This window comes from Pristiophorus japonicus, chromosome 1, assembly GCF_044704955.1.
Source record: "Pristiophorus japonicus isolate sPriJap1 chromosome 1, sPriJap1.hap1, whole genome shotgun sequence".
Classification (NCBI taxonomy): domain Eukaryota; kingdom Metazoa; phylum Chordata; class Chondrichthyes; family Pristiophoridae; genus Pristiophorus; species Pristiophorus japonicus.
Window position 1 is genome coordinate 392475592 of NC_091977.1, and position 26626 is coordinate 392502217.

At 43.3% G+C, this 26626-nt stretch overlaps 1 protein-coding gene across 9 annotated transcripts in view; it reads left to right on the forward strand.

Moving 5' to 3' along the window:
• The window catches only part of ncoa2 (nuclear receptor coactivator 2), a 418174-nt gene that overhangs the window by 295736 nt on the left and 95812 nt on the right, over positions 1-26626 (forward strand). For all 9 annotated transcript variants that reach the window (XM_070891258.1, XM_070891269.1, XM_070891263.1 and 6 more), the window contains 6 exons: positions 5375-5552; positions 7401-7589; positions 17599-17700; positions 17815-17955; positions 19092-19239; positions 20630-21917. In XM_070891258.1, the coding sequence (XP_070747359.1) occupies positions 5375-5552; positions 7401-7589; positions 17599-17700; positions 17815-17955; positions 19092-19239; positions 20630-21917 (2046 nt within the window). The remainder of the gene's footprint in view (positions 1-5374; positions 5553-7400; positions 7590-17598; positions 17701-17814; positions 17956-19091; positions 19240-20629; positions 21918-26626) is intronic.

The following is a 26626-nucleotide window of genomic DNA, read 5'->3' on the forward strand; positions in this document are numbered from 1 at the left end:
GATGATGGATGAACGGGGCTTGCTGCGAATTGGGATAGGAGCAGTAGAGTTTTTTTAAGGGCTGAAGTTTACAGAGTGAAAGATGGATGGTGGCCAAGCGAGCATTGAAATAGTTGAGTCTGGCAGCAATAGAAGTATAAGAGGCTGTTAGCTAAGATAGAAGCCCACAGATTGAGGGTAAATTATTAACCTAGTTGGGAATAAGGATAATGGATAGATACTCAAATTGGTAGGGATGTCGCTAGTAGTGTCCAGGAGGGATCTGTGTTGGGGCTTCAACTTTTCATAGTATTTATTAATGACTCATGATGGGATAGAAAGTCATATATCCAAACTTGCCGTTGACACAAAGATAAGCGGTATTGTAGGCAGTATAAATTAAAGCATAAAGTTACAGGTTAAATGAATGGACAAAACTGTGGTAAATGGATTTCAACGTAGGCAAATGTACGGTCATCCACTTTGGACCTAAAAAGGATAGAACAGGGTACTTTCTAAATGATAAGCTACAAAACAGTGGAGGTCCAGAGAGACTTGGGGGTTCAGGTACATAGATCATTAAAATGTCAAACAGCTACAGAAGATAATTAAAAAGGCGAATGGAATGCTGCCCTTTAGATCTAGAGGACTAGAATACACGGCCCTGGTTAGACCACAGCTGGACTACTGGGAGCAGTTCTGGGTACCACATCTTAGAAAGGCTATATTGGTCTTGAGGAAGTGCAGTGTAGGTTTACCAGAATAATACCCAGACTTCAAGGGTTAAGTTACGAGGAGAGATTGCACAAATTAGGGTTGTATTCCCTAGAATTTAGAAGGAAGGTTAAAGGGTGATTTGATTGAAGTTTTCAAGATATTAAGGGGAACAAAAAGGGTAGATAGAGATAAACTATTTACACTGGTTGGGAAATGTAGGACTAGGGGGCATAGTCTAAAAATTAGAGCCAGTCCTTTCAGAAGTGAAATTAGGAAACACTTCTACACACAGGGTGGTAGAAGTTTGGAACACTCTTCCGCAAACGGCAATTGATGCTAGAACAATTGTTCATTTTAAATCGGAGATTGATAGCTTTTTGTTAACTAAAGGTATTAAGGGATATGGGCCAAAGGCGGATATGTGGAGTTAGGTCGCAGATCAGCTATGATCTCATTGAATGGCGGAACCGGCTCAGGGGACTGAATGGCCTACTCCTGTTCCTATCATATGAATGGGGGTATCAGCACCAGATGGGCTGAGATGGGGTTGAGACAGGCACGATTACAGAGGTGAAAGTAGGCAGTCTTAGTGATGGAGAGGATATGGGGCTGTAAGCTCAGTTCAGGGTCAAATAGAACGGCAAGGTTGCAAATGGTCTGTTTCAGCCTCAGTGGCCAGGGAGGAAGATAGAAATAGTAGTTAAGCAACAGAGTTTGTGCTGGGGCCAATGACGATGGCTTTTAGCTTTTCAATATTTAATTGGAGGAAATTTCTGCTCATCCAATACTGGATGTCAGACAAGCAGCGTGTCAAATCCGAGACAGTGGAGGTATCGAGATAGGGGGTGATGCAGTGGGGCTGGGTTTTGCCCGTGTGCATGTGGAACCTGACGTATTTTCAGATGATATCGCTGAGGGGCTGCATGTAGATGAGAAATAGGAAGGGGCCAAGGTTAGATCCTTGGGGGGTTATAATGTGGAAGCAGAAAGAGAAGCCATTGCATGAGATTCTGTGGCTATGACTGGATAGCTGAGAATGGAACCAGGCGATGGCAGTCCCACTTAGTTGGTCAACGGAGGAGACGTATTGGAGGCTGATGTAGTCAACCTTGTCAAATGCTGCAGACAGGTGTAGAGTAGATTGAGGATTATAAAATAAATGAATGAAAATTTGAGATCTTTTCTACTAAAAAAATTTTTTTTTTTCTTTGCAATTTTCTCTCGTCCCCAAAGGTTTCTTGCTGGGGTATGGATCCGTAGACAGCAATTGCCCTCTTCTATCTTACCCAAATGGCCACTATCCATTTGTACACTTGATGCATTTTGCAGACTATAATGAAGTACTTCTGCAATGTCTACACACATGTACATCCAGCAGAGATAGCAATCAAGAATGGTGTTTATAACCCAGCTAACTATCTTAAATTGGCAATTGAACCTAGGACCTTCACAGTCTCTGGTTCAGCTAGCCATTGCATTAACTAACTGAGCCAGCGAGGAACTTGGTTTAGGAGTCCTTATAGTTGAAATAGTACATTTAACAAGCCAACATGAAATATGTGACTAAGGATCACCACAATAGCTTTCTCATAAATTGTGTTTTCATGTATTATCAGGTTTTCACCAGTCAAATATAAATTGATATTATATACCTTGCTGTCTTTTACCTGCTGTTAATTCATCCATTTGTCCATCATTAACACTTTTAAATTTTGTATCTCAAAATGTAGAATTACAATTTAGTGCAAGTTCCAAAATACTGAAACAAAACATATCATATGAATAGTGATATACTTGTATTTCAAATGATCTAAATACTGTATATGTTCCATTTTGATTTGATTTGATTTGCTCTTGCATAACCAGCTGCTGCCCTTCAGCTTATGGTGGTATTTTAACTTAACAAATAACAGAACATTCAGTTGTTTTGTTAAAATAGATTTGCAAGTACTGCAGCTGATCTCTCATTTGGTATATTACAGTTGCTAAAGTTAACTAATGCCAGATGATTTTTTTTCCCTCTAATTAGTAGTGGCTAATGTAACCTTACTGTGTATTAATAAGTACTAGTCAACCAGCTTAGAATATTTTTGGAGACAAAGATCGCCAAAGGAAATGAGCTTATTAGGGTTAGTCCTCGTCGTGAATACTGTCCAGTTTTGGTCGTCTCACATGATGGGTGATATAGAGGCCCAGGAAAGGTTCAGAGGTGGGCCCCTAGATTGATACAAAGCTCTTGGTTAACACGATAGACTTATAGAATTTGGTCTCTTTACTCTTTCAAAAAAAGAGTAGACTTTCGGGAGATTTGTTTTGGGTCTTTAAAATAATGTAGGGACTATACTATTTGAGTTAGATAGGTTAGGGTGAACCAGGACAAGCGTACAAGTTATATAAAGCACAGAAGTAGATTCGATGTTGGGAGGCCTTTCCTTTCACAGAGGGTCATCAATCTTTGGAACAAGTTACTGGCTCAAGCAATGAGTGTGGATTTTCTGCAAGCTTTCAAAAGGGAGCAAGCTGATTCCATGGCTATCAAATAGTAGGTGGGGTATTCAACAACATGGCTTGTGGTCTCCAGTGCGCTAGTTAAGCCTTCGCCCGCCTGAGGAAAAGATTGTTTGAAGACCAGGCCCTCAAAACTGCCACCAAGCTTATGGTCCACAGGGCTGTAGTAATACCCGCCCTCCTGTATGGCTCAGATACATGGACCATGTACGGTAGACACCTCAAGTCGCTGGAGAAATACCACCAACGATGTCTCCGCAAGATCCTACAAATCCCCTGGGAGGACAGATGCACCAACATTAGCGTCCTCGATCAGGCCAACATCCCCAGTATTGAAGCACTGACGGCACTTGATCAGCTCTGTTGGGCAGGCCACATTGTTCGCATGCTTGACACAAGGCTCCTAAAGTAAGTGCTCTACTCGGAACTCCTTCACGGCAAATGAGCCAAAGGTAGGCAGAGGAAATGTTACAAAGGACACTTTCAAAGCCTCCCTGATAAAGTGCAACATCCCCACTGACACCTGGGAGTCCCCAACCAAAGACCGCCCCAAGAGGAGGAAGTGTATCCGGGAGGGCGCTGAGCACCTCGAGTCTCGACGCCGAGAGCATGCAGAAATCAAACGCAGGCAGTGGGGCAAACCAGTCCCACCTACCCTTTCCCTATATGCCCCACCTGTGACAGAGACTGTGGCTCTCGTATTGGACTGTTCAGCCACCTAAGAACTCATGTTAAGAGTGGAAGCAAGTCTTCCTCGATTCCGAGGGACTGCCTATGATGATGATGATGATTGTGGTCTCCACGGTTTAATCACCTTTGGGTGTTGGAAAGGATTTTCCAAATTTTTTCCCCTGAATTGGTCTTCAGTTATTTGCTTTTTTTGCCTTTTCCAGGGCATTACGTGGCTGTTGGTGGGTGTGGGACATTGGGGATCATGATGCTCAATTGCACCATGACTATATAGGACAGGCTCGATTGATCAGCTGGCCTTTTGTTGATTTTTGTGGTTTGTATGTATACTTTGGAAGGCCATAAAGATGCAGGTAAAATATAAAGAAATTGGGCAGTAAGTAAGTACTGAAATTTCTCCATTGTAGATCCCCCTCCATCCTTTTCTCTTCACTCTTCCATTTAAGGTGTTGACTTCTTACTGAGGTAAGGCTCTATGGGTACTGGATGCCCTTTAGTCCCTCGCCCAAGTGACCATTCTTCAAATGGTTCAACGTGCGTCAGCAGAGCATCCGACCATGGAGAATAGCAAAGCCGATCCCAGCTCTGCTCTCTGTCCATATGTCTACTTTTAGCAGGAGTCACTAACTGGCCAGTCACCCCCAACCTGGCATTGTGGGGACTGAAGCAAATTGTAGTGGTCCTATGACACCAGCTAAGATCATCTAACAGAGTACAGACTGGCGATGGATCCTGGCATTTTCCTGGTCTGTATGGCTCAACTACTGACTGTTTTAACCAGCTAAGTCAAGGAGTCCCCTACCTATTCTCCTCTGTGTTCGCCACCCTTCCAAGCAAGGTTATTTGAGTTTTTTGGCCTGTAATTGCCTATTTAATATATATATATATATATATTTTTAAGTAGCACACAGTGAAAGGGCTGCCATTTGAGTTGTGGAATTACGTTTTCAATGTGTGATCGTCAGCCTTGGTTAGACACACCAGCATAGTACAAGAATGGAGAGAGGTTTGAGATGGGCTCCTCTGTTCCTAAACCGTGCAATGTCACGAACTACATAACGAATGCTGCAGGAGTGGGGCAGGGGGAAGTGAGGGGAACCAAAGGAGAGAGTAATGTGTGGGCAGTCTGTGGCACTGCCTGTCCACATTGATGTTGGCTCGAGTGCAGTCTATGCATTCACCCACGCAGCTGCTGAGGTGTCGAGAGGTGGACGAAAAAGGGAGTAAAGCTACCGAAGAAAGGAAGAAACTTGCACTTGCTCCAAAAAAAAGTGTTTTAAGAACAAAAATTATATGCAACTGTTGGTGATGGTTATAATTTTGAAATTTGGAACTGAAAATGCCACTGATATTTGTCAGCAAACCTCTTGTTTTCTAATTAACTTTAGCAGAATGATGTATCATCTGATTATAGCTGGGATAGTGTGTTAACTAGTGACTTTAAAAATTGCATTTACATTGTAGTATTTATTCTTTACAGGCATTGGATGGATTCTTTTTTGTGGTCAATCATGAAGGACACATAGTGTTTGTATCTGAGAATGTGACCCAGTACCTGAAATACAACCAGGAAGAGCTTATAAACTCAAGTGTATACAGCATACTACATGTTGGTGACCATGCAGAATTTGTGAGAAACCTTTTGCCTAAGTCTCTTGGTAAGGATCTATTATGATGTCATGAAATGTATCCAGATAATACTTTTGAATAGTTTAACCAGAAACTAAAACAATGGTCCATTATTGGCCCGAAAATAGCATTGAATCACTTAGTGCTCCATTTGCACTGTTGCTCTGGCTGCCGCCAGCTTGTAACGGGCCTTCCAATGGGCATCCCGATTCGTAGTGGTACGTACTTTTGATATGCAAATCTGGGTCCTATGACCAAAGAGTGATCCTCGGGGCTCCACAAGAATACCATGGGCTGCTGTGATCCACCCCTGCCTCGACCTGCCTGCCAGCCAGCTCATTCCTCCACTGACCAACCAGCGAGCTGCAGCGCGTGCCCATTCAGAGCGTGCAGCTTGCGAGGGTCATACTAATGAGGCCTTGGCCTCAAAATGACTGGTCCAATGGGTGAGCAGCTGGCATTCGCTGTCGGTCATCCACCCAAAGATCAAAATCTACCCCAGTGTTGCTCAGGTCACTAACGGACAATAAAGTGGATCAAAAGTTCAAAATATTACTGTTTTCTACTTCAGTCATATCACAAGGCTAGCAGTCATGACTCAAAATAAAATAACCAAATTAAATGTATTCAATATGGCTACATTTATTCCAAAAATACTACAAAATAGGTGACTGGTAGATTCCATACTGCTGGTTATATTGGCCCCAAGTTTCCACACGCGGCAAAACAGGCGCTCCTCCGAGCTGGGCGCCCGTTAACGCGCTATTCTCGAGCGCTTTGCAGCTCGATGTCAGCATGGCGCAGCGCCCAGGGGGTGGAGCCTACCACTCGCGCCGATTTTGTAAATAGGAGGGGGCGGGTACCATTTAAATGAGTTTTTTCCGTGCCGGCAACCCTGCGCGTGCACGTTGGAGCGTTCGCGCACGCGCAGTGTGAAGGAAACATTGGCACTCGGCCATTTTTGTAATTCTTTGTAGCTGTCCAATTTTTAACATTTTTTAATAAAACCACATTGCCCTTCTACGATCAGCACTGAGACTTCTTGCAGCAGTGAGAAGGCTGCAGGAAGCCTCAGAAGTTGAGGCAGTCGTTTCCCGACGGGCCCGACCGACAGCAGGGGGGCCTCCCCCCACCCTGCCGTCGGGAATGGCTGCCTCAACTTCTGAGGCTTCCTGCAGCCTTCTCCCTGCCTGAAGCACTTTCACACAGGTAGGAAAATGGTTTATTTAATCTTTTCTTTGCTTATAAATTTTTATTCAGGTTGGAATTATTTGTATAATATTTGTATAAGTATAACTAAGGATTTATTGTAGAATGTAATGACTTCCCTTCCCCCACTCTTTCCCCCCCCCCCCCCCCCACCTGGTTCCGGACGCCTAATTTGTAACCTGCGCCTGATTTTTAAATGTGTAGACAAGGTTTTTTCAGGCCTACAAAAATCTTCACTTGCTCCATTCTAAGTTAGTTTGGAGTACGTTTTCACTGTGGAAACTTTGAAATCAGGTGTCAGTGGCCGGACACGCCCCCTTTTGGAAAAAGAAATTCTGTTCTAACTGACTAGAACTGCAGAAAACTTAAATGTGGAGAATTGCGATTTCTAAGATACTCCGTTCTCCACCAGTTGCTCCTAAAAAATCAGGAGCAAATCATGTGGAAACTTGGGGCCATTATGTGGAGTAAGAAACTTGTAGGATATATATTATGTATATATTAAACGTGCTAGAAAGTCAACTTAAGTATTGCACTTAAATGACTAAACAGTGTGACATGCTGTGAAACATTTCAACATTATATGTAAATGACATTTATTTTTTGCAATGTTACAAATTACTTTTTCCATTTCAAAGTAAATTGTTTGTGTAAATCATATTTTCCAGTAAATGGGGTGCCTTGGTCTAATGAAACTCCAAGACGAAACAGCCACACTTTTAACTGTCGTATGTTGGTTAAACCACCTGGTGAGCCTGATGAGGAAGGACATGATAACCAGGAAGCACCTCAGAAATATGAAACTATGCAGTGTTTTGCTGTATCTCAACCAAAGTCCATAAAAGAAGAGGGGGAAGGTAAGATTTCATGGAATCACATTGCTATTGCAGGAACCCACAGTCACCATAAGAATCAATTAACTTTTATAATAAATTTTAAAATGTTTCATGGAAACTCTACATTGCAAGTATTGCCTCCCATACTGGTGTGGAGTTGAAGGTCACAGATTTGTGCCGATCGTTCTTGTATGGCAAGTACATGCTGCCAAATGGCAGCATTGTGCGGAAATCGGGTGTTTCCCCACAGGAAGGGAAAGAAAATCAAACTTGCATGCCACCTAATGGCTGAATGACAACTCACATTTGTGGTAGCTTGCCCTCTGGGTGAGCATAACAAGGGATCCTTTGAGAAGGAAAAAAGAAACTCGTGAAAATTGTTACATCAACATAATTTTTGCAAGCCTTGAAACTAAAATATTTTAAATGCACTTCATTCAAGTTTTAAAAGTTGGCAGACAGGAAGCAGGAAGTCGAGATAAACTGGTCCTTTTCAGAATGGCAGGCAGTGACTAGTGGAGTGCCGCAGGGCTCAGTGCTGGGACCCCAGCTATTTACAATATACATTAATGATTTAGATGAAGGAGTTGAGTGTAATATCTCCAAGTTTGCAGATGACACGAAACTGGGTGGCGGTGTGAGCTGTGAGGAGGATGCTAAGAGGCTGCAGGGTGACTTGGGACAGGTTAGGTGAGTGGGCAAATGCATGGCAGATGCAGTATAATGTGGATAAATGTGAGGTTATCCACTTTGGTGGCAAAAACATGAAGGCAGAATATTATCTGAATGGCAGCAGATTAGAAAAAGGGGAGGTGCAACGAGACCGGGTGCAGGCGGCAAATGGCATGTTGACCTTCATAGCTAGGGGATTTGAGTATAGGAGCAGGGAGGTCTTACTGCAGTTGTACAGTGCCTTTGGTGAGGCCTCACCTGGAATATTGTGGTCTCAGTTTTGGTCTCCTAATCTGAGGAAGGATGTTCTTGCTATTGAGGGAGTGCAGTGAAGGTTCACCGGACTGATTCCTGGGATGGCAGGATTGACATATGAGGAGATACTGGATCGACTGGGCCTGTATTCACTGGAGTTTAGAAGGATGAGAGGGGATCTCATTAAAAACATATAAAATTCTGACGGGACTGGACAAGTTAGATGCAGAAAGAATGTTCCCGATGTTGGGGAAGTCCAGAGCCAGGGGTCACAGTCTAAGGATAAGGGGTAAGCCATTTAGGACTGATGAGGAGAAACTTCTTGTTAACCTATGGAATTCTCTACCGCAGAGAGTTGTTGATGCCAGTTCGTTGGATATATTCAAGTGGGAGTTGGATATGGCCCTTACGGCTAAAAGGATCAAGGGGTATGGAGAGAAAGAAGGAAAGGGGTACTGAGGTGATGATCAGCCGTGATCTTATTGAATGGTGATGCAGGCTCGAAGGGCCGAATGGCCAACTCCTGCATCTATTTTCTTTGTTTCTATGTTTCTAAAAAGCAGAATGTTCCTTTTTGTGCCAGTAGTTACAAAAGTGATGATTTATTGACATTTTCCCTCATTTTGTTTCACCTCGTGTAATAGTAGTTGCTCAACTCTGTTGCATATCTGACCGCTCATTACCAAAACTGATGTACGATCAATAATAAACAGTGCACAGATCAGTTGTAGCAGCAGTGTAACTGCCTTACTTAAAGTCCTAATAAACATTTGTACATAATTAAAATTGAGATCATTAGTATTTTGATCTGAATTACCTTATAAGCAATCATTTTACTAAGGAAACATTACAGTAGTTAAAAATGCTACACAGAAAAAAAAATCTAATTTACTTAAATCATATTTAATCCTATCAGAATTTAGTGTACAACATCATTCCAAAATGATAACTCGTATGAGGGTTTGTTTTCCTCTATAATAAAACCTGTAAAATGTCAACATTTCACATAGAAGGAACACTTAAAGATTTAATGTAATAGAATGGAACAACATTTTTTCCCCATGTTATTGCTGTTTCAATAGTTTTCCCTGCATCTGAATTTGTACAGAATTCTTCCTGTTTGACAGTCACTGAATGATTTAATTGTGTTCAGCAATATTCAGGCAGGACACCAGTGTATTGCCTTCAATCATACAAGAGCTTTACCTATAGCACAGGATATGCAAGTTTTAAGTCTGGAAGCAAGTCGCAATTACCAAAATTTGCTCCAATAAATTAGCTTAAATAAATTAGCAATATATTTACATCCATATTTTACATTTTAGAACTTTTTTCCAGAACTTTTCTGTACTTTTGCTTTGCGTGGGTGAACAGAGTTAAGCGGGTTGGTGCTGGAAGGAGAGAAGAATAACATCGGTGTAAATCCTTCCCAATTTTTAATAGAATTGCAAACAACTGATCAATTGACCTAATTTTAATTCTGATCTCTGTGAAATGTGGTGAGATATTCATTATCATACTAATCAGTCATGTTAATTTGATTTATTTTTAATGCATTATAAAATACTGCAAAAAAAACCTTTGCTGTGACAACATAGTATTCACAAAAGCAATTAAGCTGCACTGATGAGAATTACAAAATTAACTTTAATCTGTCCGTACATATCTCAAGTACGTAGCAGGTCTACCAGTGTCTGTAAAGAGGAGGAATCCTAGCAGATTGGCTTTTTAATTTCTGATTACTTCAAATATAGTTATGAAGAGAAATCTAATGTCTAATGAAGCAAAAATTAGAATACTTAATGCATTAATAAAGAATACATTTATCTACAGTGGAGTAACTTATCACCTCCAAATTAAGTTATGCAAAATATGATGGTGGTAGTTAAGTTAATAAAAATATCTGAGCAATGATGGACAGGTAAAGACCCTCTGGTCCATCCAGCCTGTCTCACACAATTGCGATACCTTGTGTATCACAATGTATAACCCATAAAATGTGAAGATTTCAATGATCAGTTTTAATCATTATTTTCATTTGCCATAATTTAACATGACACATGGACATATAAAATAATAGACATTTAGTGGACAGTACAGTTGTGCTCTTTTTAGTACCAATAGACAAAAAATTGCAATTCTACAATACTCTATGCAGGGGCGCATTTCAAAGTGCTTTACATTGAAGGGTGAAAAACAGTGGATGCTGAACAGGACGAGAAAGTTAAAAATAAAGAATAGGTTGGGAAATGAAAGGCACAATAGAACAGGGTTTTAGGGAGTTTATTTTAAAGCAGTGAGGATGGCGAGAACTGAACCGAGTAGGCAGGGATGTAGTAGGCAGAGTATGCTAAATGAGAAGCCATCAATAGTGGAGTGAATAAGTGAAAAACAATAAGAATGTTGGTGTTAAGAGGAGTGGAGAGGGCATGCAGGAATTTGAAAATTAAGCCAAAAATTTAAGGCAACTCCCTAGGGCACAGGAACCACTGGAGCACAGAGAAGATGGATGATGGGAGGGCAGGTGAGGACGTGGGTTGCAGACTTTAAATGAGTTGAAACTTGTGAAGTAGTGTGGAAAGGAAGCAGGCTCGGAGACGGTTAGTTTAAATCCTGAGGGGGTGATGGCGTGAATTAGGGTTTGAAGTGGAGGCAGGAACCAAAAAGGATGTCTCCGGTTTTGACAGCGTTAAGCGAGAGAAAATTTTCCGACAGACCTGTTCCCCATCATCAGTTGCTGCTGGACTGATGGTATTGGTACATCTGAGTGTAGTCCGCATACCATAATCTGGAAGCTAACCCCACGCTTCTGGATGGTGTCATCAAGAGGTGACTTTTTTCCTACAGGTATGTGGAACCTGGAGAGATGAATTGCAGAGGTGAGACATTGATTAGTGGGTTGCAGGCTGCAGAAAAGTAGAGGAGAATGAGAATGGCTATGGTTGCAGTCACACTGGATATAATTTATAACTTTGACCAGTGTAGTCTTAGCGCTGTGGGCAAGGCAGACACCAGATTGGAAAGAGTTGAATAAGGAGAGTTGAGAGCACAGTTGCAAGGTAATGGTGAGGTCCAGGATTTTGGAAAGTATGGAAAAGTTGAAGATGAGGCACGAGTTGGAGAATGAAAAAGAATGGGTAGACTTCTTGGAAGGAGGCTGATGGGGGCTCTTGACAAAGGTAGAGACTATGCTGGGGGATAGAGACATGTTAGTGATTTCAGTAAGCATAGGGCTGAGTAAAATTGGACAGTCAGGAGATCGAATGGGAGAGGGAGCAGGTACTAAGCTTCATAGAAGGGTGAGGACAAGTTGAACGGGTATAGGATGTGGAAGCAGTGGCAACGATGAAATGACTTCAATTTTGGATGCAAAGCAGTCCATGAGTTGCTCTCATTTTGAACCATGGGTGAGGATAGTGGTATGTGTGTGTGGCAGACGCTGTCTATTTAAGGAGGAATTTCTTCTTTCAGAAGGTCATGAATCTTTGGAATTCTCTACCGCAGAGAGCTGTGGAGGCTGGATCATTGAATATATTTAAGGTAGAGATACAGATTTTTGAACGATAAGGGAGTCAAGGGTTATGGGAAGCGGGCAGGGAAGTGGAGTTGAGGCCAAAATCAGATCGGCCATGATCTTATTGAATGGCGGAGCAGGCTCGAGGGGCCAGATAGCCTACTCCTCCTATTAAGTTTATCTTTGAGTAATAAGCAGGGAACAGAGTAAATGATTGTATCTTGTAGTGGTCCAGCTAGATCTGTTGGTTGACAGCCAGGCCAGTTGAATACCAAGTACGTTCAAGTTTACAACTGTTTGATGTGAGGCTTGGAAGTGGTTATTAAATTATGGGAGTGAGGAACCATCCAGGACTGAGGGGAGATGATCACATCAAAGAGGCAAGAGGGTTGTAGAGACGATCAATACAGGCTGTGATGAAGTGCGATATAAATTAAGTCTGGCAGTGGTCTTTCACCTATGGGCACTGGGTTCTAATCCAGCACAGACCATTGGGATAAAGGTGTTATCTGTCTAGCGGCTGCGAATGTCCTATTTGGGATGAATTTGGGCAGCTTCAATGCATTTTCAATCCACAATACAGAATTGACCTAATTTGAGCCGAATTGGCAATCTCAAACCATGGGATGGTTAGTATGGGAAATAGAAAATGTGTCAATGGTGCAGTAAGGGTGCTCTTCTGAAGTTACAGTTGAACTATGTTCGGGCAAGGTAGAGGGAGTTTTACTTTGCATCTGGCTGCACTATACCCAATCTGGGGGTGCTTGAAATGAGAAGTTTAATTCCCCAGTGCTTACGTCCCTCACTTTGAGACAAGAATTTATTTAAATAAATAAATGTCACACTGTAATAAATTTGTAGACTTGTCACAGCTGCAACGTGTATATTATATGAAGTTTGTTTTCGAGTAACTTTTTTTTTTCCACAAATGCCCCCAGAAATAGGAGGACAATTATTTCAAAACACATCTATGGCTGTCGGTTCACCAATAACTTCCCTTCAATTTTTGTAAAAATTGGCAAAGATGCCAGAGTTTTGGCTGTCACTAAAATGAGAGGCATTTACGATCATCTTGGATGATGATTCCAGATGTGCTTCATCCAATGCCATAATATCTGTTCATTGAATCATGCAGAGCATTTGCTTTGAAGGATGAGAATAAGACCATGCCCAAGGGATCAAATTGAATACAGCCTCTAACACTCCACAATTCGTAATAACATTGGTAGAGTGAGGGATATGATGGAATTTGGGTGGTGTATGTTTCTCAAACTAGTAATTGCTACAGGGGAAATTGTATCAGTTACATCATAAGAACATGAGAAATAGGAGCAGGAGTAGGGCACCTGGTCCCTCGAGCCTGCTCCGCCATTTAATAAGATCATGGCTGATCTGATCATGGACTCGGCTCCACTTCACTGCCTGCTCCCCATAACCCTTTATTCCCTTATCACTCAAAAAATCTGTGTCTCTCCACCTTAAATATATTCAATGACCCCCACAGCTCTCTGGGGCAGAGACTTCCACAGATTTACAACCCTCAGAAGAAATTCCTCCTCATCTCAATTTTAAATGGGCAGCCCCTTATTCTGAGACTATGTCCCCTAGTTTTAGTTTCCGCTATGAGTGGAAATATCCTTTCTGTATCCACCTTATCGAGCCCCCTCATTTTCTTATGTTTCATAAGAACATAAGAACATAAGAATTAGGAACAGGAGTAGGCCATCTAGCCCCTCGAGCCTGCTCCGCCATTCAACAAGATCATGGCTGATCTGGCTGTGGACTCAGCTCCACTTACCCGCCCGCTCCCCGTAACCCTTAATTCCCTTATTGGTTAAAAATGTATCCATCTGTGATTTGAATACATTCAATGAGCTAGCCTCAACTGCTTCCTTGGGCAGAGAATTCCACAGATTCACAACCCTCTGGGAGAAGAAATTCCTTCTCAACTCGGTTTTAAATTGGCTCCCCCGTATTTTGAGGTTGTGCCCCCTAGTTCTAGTCTCCCCGACCAGTGGAAACAACCTCTCTGCTTCTATCTTGTCTATCCCTTTCATTATTTTAAATGTTTCTATGAGATCACCCCTCATCCTTCTGAACTCCAAAGATTTAGTAGACTGGGTCTTTACTCGATCATCATAAGGTAACCCCCTCATCTTTGGAATCAGCCTAGTGAATCGTCTCTGTACCCCCTCCAAAGCTAGTATATCCTTCCTTAAGAAAGGTGACCAAAACTGCACGCAGTACTCCAGGTACGGCCTCACCAATACCCTATACAGTTGCAGCAAGCCCTCCCTGCTTTTGTACGCCATCCCTCTCGCAATGAAGGCCAACATTCCATTCGCGTTCCTGATTACCTGCTGCACCTGCAAACTAACTTTTTGGGATTCATGCACAAGGACCCCAGGTGCCTCTGCACCGCAGCATGTTGTAATTTCTCCCCATTCAAATAATATTTCCTTTTACTGTTTTTTTTTTTTCCCCAAGCTGGATGACCTCACATTTTCCGACATTGTATTCCATCTGCCGAACCTTAGCCCATTCGCTTAACCTATCTAAATCTCTTTGCAGCCTCTCTGTGTCCTCTACACAACCTGCTTTCCCACTAATCTTTGTGTCATCTGAAAATTTTGTTACACTACACTCTGTCCCCTCTTCCAGGTCATCTATGTATGTTATAAACAGTTGTGGTCCCAGCACCGATCCCTGTGGCACACCACTAACCACCGATTTCCAACCCGAAAAGGACCCATTTATCCCGACTCTCTGCTTTCTGTTAGCTAGCCAATTCTCGATTCATGCTAATACATTTCCTCTGACTCCGCATACCTTTATCTTCTGCAGTAACCTTTTGTGTGGCACCTTATCGAATGCCTTTTGGAAATCTAAATACACCACATCCATCGGTACACCTCTATCCACCATGCTCGTTATATCCTCAAAGAATTCCAGTAAATTAGTTAAACGTGATTTCCCCTTCATGAATCCATGCTGCGTCTGCTTGATTGCACTATTCCTATCTCGATGTCCCACTATTTCTTCCTTAATGATAGTTTCAAGCATTTTCCCCACTACAGATGTTAAACTAACTGGCCTATAGTTACCTGCCTTTTGTCTGCCCCCTTTTTTAAACAGAGGCGTCACATTAGCTGTCTTCCAATCCACTGGTACCCCTCCCCAGAGTCCAGAGAATTTTGGTAGATTATAACGAATGCATCTGCTATAACTTCCTCCATCTCTTTTAATAACCTGGGATGCATTTCATCAGGACCAGGGGACTTGTCTACCTTGAATCCCATTAGCCTGTCCAGTACTACCTCCCGAGTGATAGTGATTGTCTCAAGGTCCTCCCTTCCCACATTCCCGTGACCAGCAATTTTTGGCATGGTTTTTGTGTCTTCCACTGTGAAGACTGAAGCAAAATAATTGTTTACGGTCTCAGCCATTTCCACATTTACCATTATTAAATCCCCCTTCTCATCTTCTAAGGGACCAACATTTACTTTAGTCACACTTTTCCGTTTTATATATCGGTAAAAGCTTTTACTATCTGTTTTTATGTTTTGCGCAAGTTTACTTTCGTAATCTATCTTTCCTTTCTTTATTGCTTTCTTAGTCATTCTTTGCTGTCATTTAACATTTTCCCAATCTGCTAGTTTCCCACTAACCTTGGCCACCTTATATGCATTGGTTTTTAATTTGATACTCTCCTTTATTTCCTTGGTTATCCACGGCTGGCTATCCCTTCTCTTACCGCCCTTCTTTTTCACTGGAATATATTTTTGTTGAGCACTATGAAAGAGCTCCTTAAAAGTCCTCCACTGTTCCTCAATTGTGCCACCGTTTAGTCTGTGTTTCCAGTCTACTTTAGCCAACTCTGCCCTCATCCCACTGTAGTCCCCTTTGTTTAAGTATAGTACGCTCGTTTGAGACACTGCTTCCTCACCCTCAATCTGTATTACAAATTCAACCATACTGTGATCACTCATACTTAGAGGATCTTTTACTAGATGATCGTTTATTATTCCTGTCTCATTACACAGGACCAAATCTAAGATAGCTTGCTCCTTTGTAGGTTCTATAACATACTGTTCTAAGAAACAATCCCGTATGCATTCTATGAATTCCTCCTCAAGGCTACCCCGTGCGATTTGATTTGACCAATCGATATGTTGGTTAAAATCCCCCATGATTACTGTCGTTCCTTTTTCACATGCCTCCATTATTCCCTTGATTATTGCCTGCCCCACCGTGAAGTTATTATTTGGGGGCCTATAAACTACGCCCACCAGTGACTTTTTCCCCTTACTATCTCTAATCTCCACCCACAATGATTCAACATTTTGTTCATTAGAGCCAATATCGTGTCTCATAACTGCCCTGATATCATCCTTTATTAACCGAGCTACCCTACCTCCTTTCCCTTCTTGTCTATCTTTCCGAATTGTCAGATACCCCGTATGTTTAATTCCCAGTCTTGGCCACCCTGCTACCACGTTTCTGTAATGGCCACCAAATCATACCCATTTGTAATGATTTGTGCCGTTAACTCATTTACTTTATTTCGAATGCTGCATGCGTTTAGATAGTGTTTTAATACTAGTTTTTAAACCATGATTTTTAGTTTTGACCCCTCCTGCAGCCCCTTTATATTCATGCATATTGTCCCTTCCTATCACCTTGTGGTTTACACTTACCCAGTGCTACTCTGCTCTGTTGCCTCCTGCCTTTTGCATTCTTTCTTGGGGTCCTGTTCATCTGAGCTCTCACCCACTCTAACTAGCTCAGAGCCCTCTCCTGGGTTCCGAATACTCCTTGCATTGAGGCACCGAGCTTTCATGCTTGCCTTTTTATTACACTTTGACCCTTTAGAATTTTGCTGTACAGTGGCCCTTTTTGTTTTTTTGCCTTGGGTTTCTCTGCCCTCCACTTTTACTCATCTCCTTCCTGTGTTTTGTTTTTGTCTCCATTTTGTTTCCCTCTGTCTCCCTCTATTGGTTCCCATCCCCCTGCCATATTAGTTTAACTCCTCCCCAACAGCACTAGCAAACACTCCCCCTAGGACATTGGTTCCGGTCCTGCCCAGGTGCAGACCGTCCGGTTTGTACTGGTCCCACCTCCCCCAGAACCGGTTCCAATGCCCCAGGAATTTGAATCCCTCCCTGCTGCACCACTGCTCAAGCCACGTATTCATCTGAGCTATCCTGCGATTCCTACTCTGACTAGCTCGTGGCACTGGTAGCAATCCCGAGATTACTACTTTTGAGGTCCTACGTTTTAATTTAGCTCCTAGCTCCTTAAATTCGTCTCGTAGGACCTCATCCCTTTTTTTTAAACCTATATCGTTGGTACCAATGTGCACCACGACAACTGGCTGTTCACCCTCCCTTTTCAGAATGTCCTGCACCCGCTCCGAGACATCCTTGACCCTTGCACCAGGGAGGCAACATACCATCCTGGAGATCCCTCTCATTCTTCTGAACTCCAATGAGTAGACTCATGTATTATAGTTTCATGTACTATATTTAATTGTGATATGTATTACAATACGTTTTTATTTTTAAATGAGGTTTTTCTTTCCTCTTTCAGATTTGCAATCCTGTTTGATTTGTGTTGCAAGGAGAGTTCCTGTAAAGGAGAGGTCACAATTCGCCAATACTGAGAGTTTTACTACAAGACATGATTTAACAGGTAAAACAACACAACTACATTTCTCATTTGAGATTTTGCTGTTCTTGAAGATTTGACAACTGAGACGTGTTCTTTTTATTCTCCTCCTCCCCCCTCCCATCAAAAAAAAACTAGGCAAACTAATATCTCTAGATATAAATGCATTACGTGCATCGATGAAACCAGGCTGGGAAGACTTAGTGCGAAGGTGTATTCAAAGATTTCACTTGCAAAACGACAAAGAGATTGCATTTGCTAAGAGGCATCATCACGAAGGTGAGCACTTTTCTAGATACTAAGCTGTACAAAATTAAATAAGAATCTTACCTGCATACAGTTCAATTAAAAATAGTTAAATCTCCAAATCTAAAATAAAAGCACAAATGCACAGCAGATCCATCAGCATTTGAAAAGCAAAAGGACAGATTAACACTGTGGGCCTGAACACTTTGTCAGAACCGTTCTGATGAAGTACCTACATCCAAAATGTCAACCTGTCTTTTCATTTTCACTTGTTGAAGGACTTGCCGTGTATTTCCAGCATTTTCTGTTTTATTTTCTCTCGCCTAGATATAGTATTGTGTGAAATGGAATATGCATGTTTTCTTTTGCCAGTTTTTACCCTTCCCTCCTCTCATGGAACCATTAATATTTTGTTGGCTGAGCCTTGACTAAATGACGGTAGGCTGATTGACTGCAGCGGGTGTTCCAGCGGAGCCTGGTCCTGCCCCACCCGCTATCTCTGGACACTGAGGCAAATTATTGCCATTCTAGCTAAGATTACCTGGATTAGCACAGAAATTGAACCTGGAATCTTCCAGGCTTGTATTGCACATTTACTCACTAGATAAACTCACTGAATCATTAGCCACTAAGTCACTATTTTAAATATAATTTCTTGTAAAAGTTTTTAAAAGAATTGTTGCGACTGCTATATAGTTGTACAAAAATCTTACATTTTTATCAAAAGATAATTTACTACTTAACCTTTCAATTTGGATACTGCAGAGATAGTTGAGACTGAAGATTTGAAGACTTATACAGTAGGCTAGAAAATCCCATATTTGATCCTTGATTTGTGGCAAATTAGCTGATCTAAGCTACAGCAGTGGTGGAAAGGCAACAGTTTGCCATAATGTCCCCAAGACCAGACATTCCTGTTTCCAGTTTAGTGGCAGCTGCTGGAAAGTGTGCTTGTGAAGTTGGGCTTAATCTGTTGACACTCACCAAGAATAATCACTTGCGTGAGATACCAAAGGTCTACCATCACTTATAGAATGGTATCCCAGTGTAAATCAGTACTTTCATGAGAGAAGAGAATTCTTTTTTTTAAATAGTATATCTGACATTTGGAGCATTTAGGACAAATTATGTGTCACTTACTTTTTTCCCTCAACTTCTCTAAATTGTAGTGTTGAGGCAAGGCCAGGCTCTGAGTCCTGTGTATCGGTTTTCTTTATCTGATGGTACCATGGTTGCTGCACAAACCAGGAGCAGGCTTATGCGCACTGCAAATACCAACGAGCCTCAATTTATCATGTCACTGCATGTTGTTCAAAGGTAAGCATAAAACCTTCTTCGTGTTGATTTAAACAAACTTTGTATATGCCACAAACCATTCAATGCTTTGATTCACAAGTCAAATTTGCAACAAAATTTGTTTTGTCTACAAATTAGAATGCGACATTAGCACCTGAAAGATTCAACGTGGTGTCTTGACTCTATAATGAACTATGTGACTGGGTCATATTTTTCAAGTTTTATACTAGATACTTTTTCGGGTTCAGTGGTGTCAACAGTCACAGCCATATGTGAACCTTGCATTATCTATGTTCTGGAGTGCATCCTCTCGTATTCATATCTAGTTAAACTGGCGTATGAACCAGAGACAGTAACATAGATTCCTTTCTGCATATTTACAGAAGGCAGACTGAGAAGCATTCTATTGAGATAAGACACAAATGAAAATCAACAAACTTATTTATTTTACATAAAATATATGAATGAACAGAATTCAGTTTTCAGTGAAATTGGACAATTTCCTACGCTCCACATTCCATGAAAAATTACAAAGATGTAATCTTATTGACAGCCATGGCATAGGCTTACTTTCAAGCTAAGCTGTTCCAAAGCTAACTGAATCTAACATTCTGTTATAACCTTCTCGTGCTCACTCGCTCCCATCTGTGTGTGCAAGAGAAATAGACAGCATCTTAAAACTGTAAAGATGGGGGTTTGGCCCACCCAGTTGTCAGTTACCAAGGATTCTAAATTGAATTATCTCCCCCCTGTTAGAACTGTGAGAAAATAACATCTCTCCATTGTTTAATTAACCCAGAAAGACCGGCTATTGACATTGAGTGTAAACAATTTTTGCTGATATCCTAGGATGCACATCAATGACTGGACCTTTCAACTGACAGATGGCCTGGTGTCTTCCCATTGTTTCAAAGCTACAAAAAAATGATATAAATCAGTTTTGATATGGTCATGTAACAGTAGCTACCTTCTCCCGGGTAGTTGATCAACGCTTTGAATTACCATGGCAACTCGGCTGGCTGAGTCAAAATGCTAAATTTAAAACTAGAAATACTGTTTTTTTTTAAAGAAACAGTTCAGGTAATGTAATTCAAAACCAAAACGTTACGTTCTGACTCTGATGGTTTGGACTTTTGCACAGCCCCAAAGCACGTTAACTTTGGGATACATTTCTATCCAAAAATTGTCATGACTAAATTTTGTTTTCTTGCAGGTTCATGCTTATGTGATGCATTCTAATATAATTGGTTCAAATGATGTAAATCTGAAACAGGCTGATATTGTTTCAGTCAAACTGTAAACTACAATTTTGAAAAAACAAACCCTTCCTTAAAAGAACTCTCATTTTAATTGTATGTGTTTATATTTTCATTTCGGTTGTATGATTTGTATATTTTGTTTAAAACTGCAGAGAGCAAAATGTTTGTGGGATGAATCAGGAAGCAACTGGACAAGGAATGGTAAAACCGATGAATCCAAATTCCAGTAGTCTAGCCATGGCGGGAGTTTCTGCTGCAACGACCAGTCAAGAAATGACAATGAACAGCAATACAAGCTTTGCTATGAATGGTCTGAAGGAGCAAACAGGCATGGGGCAAATGCCAGGAACCAGGTTTGTTACAGGTGGAATAAACCATGTATCAGGCATGCAAGCAGCCACTCCTCAGGGTAGTAACTATGCACTCAAAATGAACAGCCCATCAAGAATTAGCCCTGGTGTAACTGCAGGGCAGCAGAACTCCATGCTTTCACCTAGGCATCGTGGAAGTCCTGGGATGGTTGGAAGTCCTCGCATCTCAGCAAATCAGTTTTCTCCCGGAGGAAACTTGCATTCCCCAGTGGGGGTTTGTAGCAGCACAGGGAATAGCCATAACTACTCCAGCAGCTCTCTTAATGCACTTCAAGCCCTTAGTGAAGGTCATGGTGTATCTCATGGGGCATCACCTGAACTAAAAATGATGACTTCACAAAATTCTCCTGGAAGCATCAATTCTTCACTAGTTAAAAAAGGGGCCATGGACTCCAAAGATTCTTTTGGATTGTTCAGTGAGCAAGTTCAAACAGAGAATGCAGCTGGACAGTTAGAAAGTGGACTTTCTGGAGACCAGAAAGATAGTAATGAAAGTAATTTAAATCCATTTGGTGGTGGAGAAAGGATTGATGGGCAAGGCAGAGGGCATGATGGCAAAGGCCATACCAAACTCTTACAATTGCTGATCACTAAATCTGATCAAATGGAATCTTCCCCTTTGCCAAGTACCACTGGGGATTCTGTTAAGGACTCTACAGGAAATTCATCAGGACTACTGTCTACTTCAGCAGTGACGTCATCCACAACCAACACCTCTTCATCACATGGGCCCTCGCTGAAAGAAAAACATAAAATTTTGCACAGACTTCTGCAGGACAGCACTTCTCCTGTAGACTTGGCAAAGCTGACAGCAGAGGCCACAGGTAAAGAGCCCAACCAGGACATGAGTAGTTCAATTCCTGGTGCAGAAATAACTGTTAAACAGGAGCAAATGAGCCCCAAGAAGAAAGAAAATGCACTACTTCGTTACTTACTGGATAAGGATGACACAAGTATGCATAATATTAAGCCTAAATTAGAACGGATGGATAGTAAGTTGGATCCTTGCATGAGCACTAAAACAGCCATAAAGTCTGAGAAGGAGATTAACTTTGAGCCATCTGAACAGGTGAGTGTGGTCATTCATGCACTTTAATTTTACAATGTGATGGTGATTTTTTTTGTAATCTTTGGTTTCTTGCTAAAGCTGTATGATCCCACTGGTGAAAACTTAGTACTTGGGATAAATGGATAATACTTATGTTAAAGTGGGAGGTCTCCTGAACTATTAATATGTGCTATGTACACTCCAGCCTAGTCACTTAATTACAATCAGGAGATTCAGGGCAGGCATTGATTCTGTGTCTGTGATCACTGGGGGCATAACCAAGTTTCTCTCAAGGGATGGGAGTGGAAAATGCATGTTTCAGTTTGGAAAAAATGATCTGTGCTCTGAATGGGGAAAAAAAAATGTTTTTTATCTGCTTGGAATATTTTGGCATTGCTATTCAATACTTCGGCGATGTTAAGTGATTTGGAGTATTATCTGTGGATTCATACAGTCTTAAATATAAATGCTTTGAAATGAGCATGAAGTATTTTAATGCTAACTGCTTTCCAAGTGTACTGTAAAACATTTTATGCATATCAATATATTTTATTGATATTCCCACTCGTGTTCCCACTTATGTTCTCTGCAATAGTTCTTTGTACAGCTTAGATAATTATAAATGGCTCAAATTAAAGGGAACATAAGAACATAAGAAATAGGAGCAGGAGTAGGCCATTTGGCCCCATGAGCCTGATCCGCCATTCAATAAGATCATGGCTGATCTGATCACTTCCCTGCCTGCTCCCCATAACCCTTTACACACTCATCGCTCAAAAATCTGTCTATCTTCACCTTAAATATATTCAGTGACCCAGTCTCCACAGCTCTCTAGGACAGAGAATTCCATAGATTTACAACCTTCTGAGAGAAGAAATTTCTCCTCATCTCAGTTTTAAATGGGTGGCCCCTTATTCTATGTCCCCGAGTTTTAGTTTCCCCTATGAGTGGAAATATCCCCTCTGCATCCACCTTGTCGAGCTCCCTCATTATCTTGTATGTTTCAATAAGATCACCTCTCATTCTATTGAACTCCAATGTGTATAGGTCCAACCGACTCCACTTACCCTCATAAGTCAACCTAGTGAACCTTCTCTGAACTGCCTCCAATGCAAGTATATCCTTCCTTAAATACGGAGATTAAAACTGTACGCTGTGCTCCAGGTGTGGCCTCACCAATACCCTGCACAGTTGGAGCAGGACTTCTCTGCTTTTATACTCTATCCCCCTTGCAATAAAGGCCAACATTCCATTTGCCTTCTCTCTACTGCAGCACTTTGCAATTTTTCTCCATTTAAATTATAATTTGCTTTTCTATTATTTCTGCCAAAGTAGATAACCTCATGAGAGAACCATGCCAACTGATCAGTTGGGGCATTGCATATTCTATTATGTGTTATAATGTCCCATGACTTCATTATATTTAGCACTGTAGATTAGGTGCAGGCATCAGGTAATATTCCTTCTACCCCATTGTCTCCACCCACACTTGAAGGTTTTTTTCTGAGATGTAGTTCCACAGGCACTCTAGTTCCCTTCTCATTTTACTCAACACACCCCCTCCCCTCCCTGCCAACCAACAAAACAAACCCATTGCCTTGCCCATTCTTATGAGCTGAAACTTTGAGCATCAACAGGAATATTGGACTTCAGTGAGGTGAGGGTGTATCAAATCACAGCTGAGGCCAGTTGTAGCCTAAGCCAATATTCATGCAAGGGCCATTGGATTCTTATCTTAAATAAATGTATAAAATCACCGATAAGTGGGAAAAATAACCTTGGATATTAACTGATGTTAAATAGCAATATTCCAGTTACTGAAAGGTACATTGACGACTGATGCCAGGGCATCATTATTTACACAAAGGGTGATCAGCATATGGAATAGACATCCAGGAAGACTAGTGGAGGCAATAATCCTGGAATCTTTTTAAACAATTTGATGCTGAAATGGAGAAACTTTAGGATCTTTCTGGATGGATGAACTTAGATGGGCCAAATGGCCTTTATCAATCATTAATTTTCTTGTAATTAGAATTGGTTACCTCATCTGAGATGAGCTAACTCAGTACCCCTTGGGAATTGAATCTGGGCCTTCCAGTCGAGGTGCCATATGAGGCAGCATGTACCTATTGGGCCATGTAAGAAGCTTTCAAATAAATAACAACTGAGAAATTTTGTTTGGCATGGCAGGACAAACATTTACTTCACGGATATAGTGTCTGCTCAAGTGCGGGTCACAATTATATTTGTTGCATCATCTGTAGCCATGTTTAAGTAGTTTTTAAAAGCTGAATTGGTCTGTATTTTCTGCACATGTTGCATTAACCAACTGAAGTACTTTCCTGTGTTCAGGATGGGGGGTGGGTGGTGGGTATTAATATGCATGTATTATAGGTTGGAATAATATGTGTTCCCATTGAGCAGTCGATGAACAGTGGGTATAAAATAGGACGCGTTTATTTGTGCTGCCAAAATGGCCATGTGCTATCCGTTGTTTCTGATTGGTCCCCTTGGAGGATAAGCCACACCCTGAAGTTGCACAGGAATGTGTGACTGGAACCACCCATCCCAAGGTCTCACTGACTTTGCAAGTTGTAACTCGATCCACTTTGACTTCCTGAAGTGACAGAGAACAGAGTTCCCCAGAAGACAGCAAGGGCTAACCAAAGTGTCTTAACCCAGTCTAAATGCGTGCCTTACCCCAGCACAAGTGCATCCTCCTCCCGGGTTATTGGGTATGAAGTGAATATTGACAGTGTCGTGACTTCTAGAGATCATCCACTCCAACGATGTCCCTTGTAGGGGGTTGGAAGAATGGGATCTGTCTTCCCTGAGTTCCTTCTCTCCCCTCCGATTTCTCCCCCCACATGCCATGTCTCTCTCTCTCTCTCTCTCTCTCCTCCCCCCTCGCTCGCGCTCGATCGCTCGCATCCCCAGCTCGCTCGTTTGCTCTCTTTCTCTTCCCCCCCCCCCCCACCCATCGCTCTCTTCCCCCCACTCGCTCGATCTCTTTCCCCCCCCCCTCGCTCACTTTCTCCCTCCCCCCTCGCTCACTCTCTTTCCGTCCCCCCCCGCTCACTCTCTTCCGTTCCCCCCCCCCTCGCTCACTCTCTTCTGTTCTCCCCCCCCCCGCTCACTCTCTTCCGTTCTCCCCCCCCCTCGCTCACTCTCTTCCGTTCTCCCCCCCCCCCCCCCGCTCACTCTCTTCCGTTACCCCCCCCCCCGCTCACTCTCTTCCGTTCCCACCACCCCCCCGCTCACTCTCTTCTGTTCCCCCCCCCCCCCCCCCCGCTCACTCTCTTCCTTCCCCCCCCCTCGCTCACTCTCTTCCTTCCCCCCCCCCCCCCGCTCACTCTCTTCCTTTCCCCCCCCCCCCCTCGCTCACTCTCTTCCTTCCCCCCCCCCCCTCGCTCACTCTCTTCCTTCCCCCCCCCCTCCTCGCTCACTCTCTTCCTTTCCCCCCCCCTCCTCGCTCACTCTCTTCCTTCCCCCCCCCCCTCGCTCACTCTCTTCCTTCCCCCCCCCCTCGCTCACTCTCTTCCTTCCCCCCCCCCTCGCTCACTCTCTTCCTTCCCCCCCCCTCGCTCACTCTCTTCCTTTCCCCCCCCCCTCGCTCACTCTCTTCCTTTCCCCCCCCCCCTCGCTCACTCTCTTCCTTCCCCCCCCCCCTCGCTCACTCTCTTCCTTCCCCCCCCCCCCTCGCTCACTCTCTTCCTTCCCCCCCCCCCTCACTCTCTTCCTTCCCCCCCTCGCTCACTCTCTTCCTTCCCCCCCCCCTCGCTCACTCTCTTCCTTCCCCCCCCCCCCCCTCGCTCACTCTCTTCCTTTCCCCCCCCCCTCGCTCACTCTCTTCCTTTCCCCCCCCCCTCGCTCACTCTCTTCCTTTCCCCCCCCCCCTCGCTCACTCTCTTCCTTTCCCCCCCCCCTCGCTCACTCTCTTCCTTCCCCCCCCCCTCGCTCACTCTCTTCCTTCCCCCCCCCCTCGCTCACTCTTCCTTCCCCCCCCCCTCGCTCACTCTCTTCCTTCCCCCCCCCCTCGCTCACTCTCTTCCTTCCCCCCCCCCCTCGCTCACTCTCTTCCTCCCCCCCCCCCTCGCTCACTCTCTTCCTCCCCCCCCCCCTCGCTCACTCTCTTCCTTCCCCCCCCCTCGCTCACTCTCTTCCTTCCCCCCCCCTCGCTCACTCTCTTCCTTCCCCCCCCCCTCGCTCACTCTCTTCCTTTTCCCCCCCCCCCGCTCACTCTCTTCCTTCCCCCCTCCCTCGCTCACTCTCTTCCCCCCCCCTGCTCACTTCTCCCCCCCCCCCTTGCTCACTTCTCCCCCTCCCCCCTCGCTCGCTCACTTCCCCCTTCCCCCCCTCGCTCGCTCTCTTCCCCCTTCCCCCCCTCGCTCGCTCTCTCTTCCCCCCCCTCCCCCTCGTGCTCTCCCTCTCTTTTCCCCCCCCAACCCCCCTCCCTCTCTGGCTCCCTCCCTCTCTGGCTCCCTCCCTCTCTGGCTCCCTCCCTCTCTGGCTCCCTCCCTCTCTGGCTCCCTCCCCCTCGCGCGCTCTGTCTGTCGCTCGCGCGCTCGCTCTGTCTGTCGCTTGCTCGCGCTGTCTCTCTCTCTCCTTCGTGCTCTCTGTCTGTCTGTCTGTCTCTCTCTCGCGCTCTGTGTGTCTCTCTCTCTCTCTCTTTCTCTCTCTCGCGCGCTCTCTCTCTCTGTTTCTCGCGCTCTGCTCTCTCTGTCTCT